Genomic DNA, 7,697 nt, shown 5'->3' with positions numbered 1-7,697 from the left:
GATGGAGCTGTTAACTAACTTTACTGTGGGCATCATTTCACAGTATATACATGTATCACATCATCACCTTAAACTGACACGTGTGATATGTCAACAATCTCTCATTAAAAGCTCAGGTACAAGAAGAAAAGAAATGTGCAGCTAGGGCAGTGATCTGCTTGCCTTGCTCCCAGCACTGAGGGCCAGTCCCCTCCTGTGCTCCCAGCTACAGCCCTCCCTGGGGGGCACTTCACAGGCAAAGAAACAAAGACTTAGAGAAATTAAGAAAGAAAATCAACCCAGTTGGTAGGGTCTATCTGAATCCCAGGCTGGGTTCTTACCCCAACTATTATATACTTCTGTGTGCGTGTGTGTGTGTGTGGTGTGATCAGTCACTCAGTTGTGTCTGACTTTTCTGTGACCTCATGCACTGTAGCCCTCCAGGCTCCTCTGTCCATGGGATTTCCCAGACTTTAAGAATACTGGAGTGGGTTGCCATGCCCTCCTCCAGGGGGGATTTTTCCCAACCCAGGGATTGAACCTGCATCTCCTGCAATCAGGCAGATTCTTCACCATCTGAGCCAGCAGGGAAGCCCAACACTCTGGCAGCACCACAGTTATCTGGAGTGTTACCACAGCATAAACGGGGAAGAAGACATGCGATCCTGCTGGATTATTTCTTACAACTGCTTAAAGTCAAACAAGCTTCCCAGGTGGCTCCACAGTAAAGAACCCACCTGCCAATGCAGGAGATGCAGGTTCAATCCCTGGGTCAGGAAGATCCCCCAGAGGAGGAAATGGCAACCCATTCCAGTACTCTTGCCTGGAGAATCCCATGGACAGAGGAGTCTGGCGGGCTATAGCCTATAGCGTCGCAAGAGAGACAGACATGACGAGTGACTAAACAACAAAAAGGCTAAATATAGAGTGGTGGCATCAACTAACGTTTATTTACTCAACAAAGTTTCTGTTGAGCATCTTCTCTGCTGGGGACGCAGCAAACAACACAAAGTCCCGCCCTCATGGAGCTGGCTTTCCTCGAGCAGTTGCCTCATGCAAAGCTTCACTGGATCAGGGTACTTATAATTCAAGTTAATAAACTGCTGTTCAGTTGCTCAGTTACCCTATGGACGGCTCACCAGGCTTCCCTGTCCTCCCCCATCTCCTGGAGTTTGCTCAAACTCATGTCCATTGAGTGATGCCATCCAACCATCTCATCCTCTGCCACTCTCTTCTCCTCCTACTCTCAATCTTTCCCAGCATCAGGGTCTTTTCCAATATGCTGGCTCTTCACATCAGGTGGCCAAAGTATTGGAGCTTCAGCTTCAGCATCAGTCCTTCCAATGAGTATTCAGGGTGGATTTCCTTTAGGATGTATTGAGGATGTAGTAGTAAATAAATGCTGATTATGGAAATGCTGATGACAAACTTTGGTCCCGCTCAAGGTGGGTCTGATTAGGTTTCCCAGGTGATGTGACAAGGCTTGTCATGCTTGTGAAGACCCAGCCTTGTTCCAAGTGGTAAATAAGTGAGTCATCTCCACTCTGATGCTTAAAATACCTGTAAAAGGTAGAAAAACTGTTCTGCTCCACACGTGCTTGGAAGGTCTAACCCCCTTTTCTTCCCTGCTTCTTTGCTCCAGGCCGTCCAGGGCCCAAGAGGTTGCACCGCCAGTTGTCACGGAGACGATGAGGCTGTGATTGATGACTCGCACGTCCCAGCCAGTTGCTCCCAAAGACAGGCTCCTCCCAGCCCTTCCGGCGCCCCGGAGACCCAAGCCAGCAGGAGGAACATGCAGCCCCCGAATCGCTGAGGCCCCGCCTACCCCCTTTCTTCTGCCTCACCGCCAGGACCTCCTCCACGATGGCCTGTAACCAGTCGTCCATCGAGACCTACGCGTACCTGCTGCCCAACGGGAGCCACGAGGGGGACTCCAGGGCGCCCCCACCGCCCGCCCCGCTCCGGATGTCCCTGGCGGTCCTCATGATGCTGACGGTCGTGGTGGGGTTCCTAGGCAACGCGGTGGTCTGCATCATCGTGTACCAGAGGCCGACCATGCGCTCCGCCATCAACCTGCTGCTGGCCACGCTGGCCTTCTCGGACATCATGCTCTGCTTGTGTTGCATGCCCTTCACGGCCGTCACCCTCATCACTGTCCACTGGCACTTCGGGGACTCCTTCTGCCGGCTCTCAGCCGCGCTCTACTGGTTCTTCGTCCTGGAGGGTGTGTCCATCCTGCTCATCGTCAGCGTGGACCGCTTCCTCATCATCGCGCAGCGCCAGGACCGGTTGAACCCCCGCCGGGCCAAAGTGATCATCGCCGCGTCCTGGGCGCTGTCCTTCTGCGTCTCGGCGCCGGCGCTGGCCGGCTGGACGCTGGTGGAGGTGCCGGCGCGGGCCCCGCAGTGCGTGCTGGGCTTCACCGAGCTGCCGGCCGGCCGCGCCTACGTGCTGACTCTGGTGGGCGCCGCCTTCTTCGTTCCCTTCGCGGTGATGCTCGGCGCCCACCTGGGCGTCCTGCACGCGGTGCGCAAGAACGCGGTGCGCGTGCACAACCAGTCCGACCGCCTGGACCTGCGCCGGCTGCCCCGCGCCTGCCTGCGGCGGCTCCGGCGGCAGCAGCAGCAGGCCAGCCTGGACCTGAGTTTCAAGACCAAGGCCTTCACCACCATCTTGATCCTTTTCGTGGGCTTCTCGCTGTGCTGGCTGCCGCACTCGGTGTATAGCCTGCTGTCCGTGTTCAGCCGGCGCTTCTACTGCGGCCCCTCTTTCTACGCCACCAGCTCCTGCGTGCTGGGGCTCAGCTACCTCAAGTCCGTCTTCAACCCCATCGTCTACTGCTGGCGGATCAAGAAGTTCCGCGAGGCCTGTCTGGAGCTGCTGCCCCCCACCTTCCAGATCCTCCCCAAAGTGCCTGAGCGGATCCGGAGGCGAATCCAGCCGAGCACCGTGTACGCTTGCACGGAGAACCAGTCCGCGGTGTAGGGGAGGGGCGAGCCCCCATCTGCCCCCCACTTGACTTCCTGGGCCTCCCGAGCAGTCAGCGCTTAGCACAAGGGGACTCGCTGGTCACCAGGGAAACTGGGGCTCCCGCGTTTGCACGATGAATTATTTCTGTTTCCAGCAGTGCGGGTCTGCTGGAAACCCGACGGCAATCAAGACCAAAGGGGAGATGCGTGCAGTGATGCAGGTGGTGGCGGTTTAGTCACTAAGTCGTGTCCTGCTGTTTCGGCCCCATGAACTGTAGCCTGCCAGGCTCCTCTGTCCATGGGATTTTCCAGGAAGAATACTGGAGTGGGTTGCCATTTCCTTCTCCAAGGAATCTTCCGACCCAGGGATCGAACCCGGGCCTCCTGCATTGAGGGCAGATTCCTTACCTACTGAGCTATGAGTGATGCAGGAGTTGGGCAAAAGTTAGGGAGGAGGGGGAGCAGGAGGGAGGTTGGCTGAGCAGCAGGAGGAAGGCTCTGTCTAAGGCCTCTCCAGGCCTGCCTTGGAGACACCCGGGTGCCCTGTTCTGATGTGAGAAACCCCAGTGCATCCATCTCTAGGTGGTCAGGCATAGTCTGGGGCACCAGCATCCTTCTCAGGCGTTTGTGTCTGTGTGCGTGTGGTGGAAGCATGCAGAGTTCTCTGTGTTGGTCAGATGTGCATTTGGGGTGATGCCAAACCATTCTTTCTGGAAACCAAAGTCACATGGGAAGCAGAGGGGCACTGGGCTTTTCAGCTCCCGCGTGACACAGGGGAGACCTGGTGGCTCGAAGCCCAGGGAATGTTCGAGGGCAGCTCAACTGAGAGGAGAAGCCCACCCCAGTGCTCATCCCGCCCTGGCCCCTCACCTGAAGCCGCCTCTGGGCCGGCGGTGACAGCCCTGCCCCTCTCTTCTTCCTGCTTCCTGTCCTGCCCCACCTGGCCCTCCTTCCAGCTGACCGATGGGCGGGCACCACATGCCTTGTCCTGTTGGTTCATCTTTTCAGTAAGTACTTGTGTTGACTTGCTTTCAGTCTCAGAAGTGGCTGGGGGCTTTGTTTACATGTTTCTCGTGATGCTCTGAGGCCCGCCACATCACCCCGTCACAGCGGCGGGAGACACACCCCCACCACTGGGCTGCCCCCACGACCTCTGTGTTCCTCTACCTCACTCAGGGCTGCAGGGGTCTGACCGCTGTAGCCTGGGCCACCTCCCTGGGACCCTGGGACCCCGGTCCCCCAGCCCAGGCAGGACCGCGATCCAGAGGACAGATGCTTGGAGGGGACCCTTCTGCTTGTCCCGGGTACTGGGTGGGCCTCTCCTCCCCGGGCCACTGTTACCAACAGGAGCTTCCTGGGCTGGGAGTCTTTCCTGAGTTGGGGGCACACAGTTGGTTCTGCGGATTGTCCTTACACTTTCAGATCTGAAGACAGTGGGAGATTAAAAAAGCAATGTAGAAAACAGGATTCTAAGCCCAACTCAGTTATGCCCAACTCCCTCATGTGACCTTGCTGGTTTCTCCCCAGTTTCTCTGGGCTTTGGTTTCCCCATCCCTGAGGAAGCAGGTCTAGAAGGTCTGCAAGGTCCCTGCCACCTCTCAAAGACTCTGATTCTAAAATGAATATGTTTTCCACTCGTAGACACCACATCCCCCTCCTGCATTTATCTATCATTAATTAAATGCCTAAGAGGTGCAAGGCACTGTGTGTGTGTGGGGGGTAGGGGGTGGGAGGGGGTGGTGAATGAGGCAGGGGCTGGGCCCAGAGGCAGATGTCAGAGTTATCTCAGGATAATCAGAACTCACATTTGGCGCAAGAACACAGACGCTCCCCTGTGTGTTTTTCTTCTCATTTCCTTTCCAAGGTTGTATCACCAGACTTGCTCCTCATTCTCCTCCTGTGACAGAAGCAAAAAAGAAAGATAACACAGTTTACCCTCCTCTAAGCCCAGAGGAGTTCTTTTCCAGAAAATAATTGGCACTTTTCTCACCAACCCCACCCTTCTTTTATACACAGACCCAGAGCCCCTAGACCCTTTTATACCCAGAGAGGGAGAGAGAGGTGACAAAGAGATGAGAGAGAGAGAGGTTGACTGAAGATGGGCCGTTGGTGTGTGATTGATCGAGGTGTGTCCCTCACGTCTGTGTCCTCTGAGCCCCTGGGAAGGTCAGGGTTTGCCCTCAGTCCCCATGAGGCAGAGTTGCATGGCCTTGGTGGTGTCCGAGGGCACAGCCCACCTGCCACAGGGACCAAGCCTCTAGGCACCTCCCCTCCGGTGGTCGTTTAAGAGAATGTTCTTCAGGAGCCTTGAGTGAAAGAGAAATCCCCAAACTTAATGAATGAAGGTATCAAAATTTACATCAATCAGTGTTATATGATATGTGTTGGACAGTAATATATATATTTCAAAGTAATAATTTTGTATATATTTTAAATAAAGTATTATTGCTCTTTCGGTGTGGAAGGCTGTGTTCTTGCCAAAATTAGCACCAGGGCCATGATAGCAAGCCAGGAATCTGGGGTCAAACATTTCCTAAGACACAGTCACTTCCTAGAACCTGTAAGCCATTAACGGAGCTGCAGCGACTGAAGGACATTGCTGATTAGATGACCCATGAGAGATTCAGCAGTAGGGGTCATAAGGCAGCACTCATGGTTTTAATAAAACTCTCCACCCTGCTCAATAATTCCAGCCAGTTAGTTTCACCTCTGACTTTTTTTGGGGGCTGTGGTGGGTCTTCCCTGTGGCAGCGGGCTTCTCTTGTTGTGGAGCACAGGCTCTGCAGCCCATGGGCTCAGTAGTTGTGGCTCGCAGGATCTTAGTTCCCCGACCAGGGATCGAACCTGCATCCTCTCCCTTGGAAGGCAGATTCTGAACCCCTGGACCTCCAGGGAAGTCCCTCACCTCTGACTTTCACTTTGCTGCCTTCATAATTCCCTCCAGCCTCGCTGAGCCTTCGGTGAACTTTGTCCTAAAATCCTACGTAAATAGCAAGTTCTGGTTTCCTTCCCTGCCGCCCGCAGGGACCTCTGCTTCTTCATCCTTACACAATCTGGATGTAACCTCCCCCAGGGCCCCTACGCCTCCCTTTTCTTGAGCAGTTTGAGCGCGCTGACCTGGTGAAAGATGTGGGAACACAGAGCATGGTGTGTGTGTGTGTGTGTGTGTGTGTGTCTGTGAGTGTGAGAGCGTGCACTTGCATGCACACTTATGCATTATTTAGGGTGGGCATCCAAGGTCACTCACTGCACCAGGCAGTCCTAGTTCACCTTCCGCTGTCTGCCCTTCGGTCATGGAGGAGCGGGGATAAGGTATTCTAGGATTAGGAGAGGTGCTGGAGCGTGCCTAGCTCTGAAGGAACCAGGGAGAGACTGCAGCTCACATGGCATTTTCCTCCTTAGTCCAATGGGAACAGAAAGAACTCGTTCAAATGAGAAACACTCAGGTGTGACTGGAACGTTACCTTCTGCATCAGGAATCCGACAGTGCCAATACGCCAGCTCAGGCTGGACGTGTCCAGGTAAACCCCTAATGACCCCCAAGGTTGGGGTGGTAAGGATGATTCCTTTCTCGGGATCCGAGTGGTCCAGCTTCCCTGGCTCCCTCCTGCTGCCTCTGGTCTGGCAGCCTCTGTCCCTTCACCAACCATCCCAGCTGGAAAAGAAATAGCCAACCTCGTTTCCAGAAGCATGTTTGAAAAGACAGGTTTGCTGCTCCTTATGAAGTGTCCTCTGGGGACTCGTTTCTCATTTTCTCCCTCATTGAAATGCTGCCATCGTCTCCCCTGCTGACGGTGTTTGGCTGTGGTGTCATGATGACTTCGAATGTTTTATTAAACCATGAAGAGAGGGTCAGGCACCTCTCCATAAAAGACAAACAGGACTGAATAATTTTAGAAAGGCACATGGAAAAGTGCAAAGCCGTAATTTGCTTTCAAGGCGTGCAGAGAGGTAAGGGAGAAACAGTGTGGGAGGCAGGAGGCTCTGACTCCCCAAGGCTGCCACCGGCTCAGGTTCACGGGGCCTCCCGGGGAGTGGGCAGCTGAGGTGCATCCGCCCAGGCTGCACCCCGTGTCACTCGTGGGGTCTCCCTTGCTCTCCTATGATGATGTTCTGCTCCACTTTTGTCCACCAGCATCTAAGTCTCCATTATACCCTTGTGTGAACCTACAGGTCCTCTCCTGCCCTCAGATCCTCGTCACTCCCTGGCCCCCTTCTCTGTTTTCCCTTCTCAGACAATGCAATAAGCAGGTATGGGCAGGTTCTTAACTAGACACAAGGTGATGCTATACTTTAGATTTAGATTCTGTAAGAGAATGGTGTACTTGCCATCCTTACGAATGAATGTTCCCTAGGTTTAAGACAAGTTTAAAAAATAATACCTACTGATTTTTTTTTTTATTATAGAGGTAATTTCCTCCTTGTAGAATGAAACCTCTTCCCAAAGTTAAAGATTCTCTAGTTTTAAAAAATTACATTAAAAGTAAATATATTTTTTGCAAAATTTAGATCATACTATTCCACAAATTGGGCTTCCCAGGTGGTTTAGTGGTAAAGAATCTGCCTGCTAATGCAGGCAACGCAGGTTCTATCCCTGGGTCTGGAAGTTCCCCTGGAGAAGGAAATGGCAACACACTCCAGTATTCCTCCCTGGGTAATCCCATGGACAGAGGAGCCTGGCGGGTTACAGCCCATGGGGTTGCAGAGTCAGACACGACTTAGCAACCAAACAACAACTCCAACAGCACT

The 7,697-nt window shown here is 53.7% G+C and overlaps 1 protein-coding gene across 1 annotated transcript; it reads left to right on the top strand.

The window, feature by feature from the left end:
• Positions 1-1,842: 1,842 nt before the first annotated feature.
• On the top strand, positions 1,843-2,964 carry GPR45 (G protein-coupled receptor 45). Its single transcript, XM_065927426.1, has one exon. The coding sequence runs from the start codon at positions 1,843-1,845 to the stop codon at positions 2,962-2,964; it is 1,122 nt and encodes a 373-aa protein (XP_065783498.1).
• Positions 2,965-7,697: the final 4,733 nt, after the last annotated feature.

This window comes from Muntiacus reevesi, chromosome 3 (genome assembly GCF_963930625.1).
Source record: "Muntiacus reevesi chromosome 3, mMunRee1.1, whole genome shotgun sequence".
NCBI classification, from domain to species: Eukaryota; Metazoa; Chordata; class Mammalia; order Artiodactyla; family Cervidae; genus Muntiacus; species Muntiacus reevesi.
This window is presented reverse-complemented; position numbering and strand designations above follow the sequence as displayed.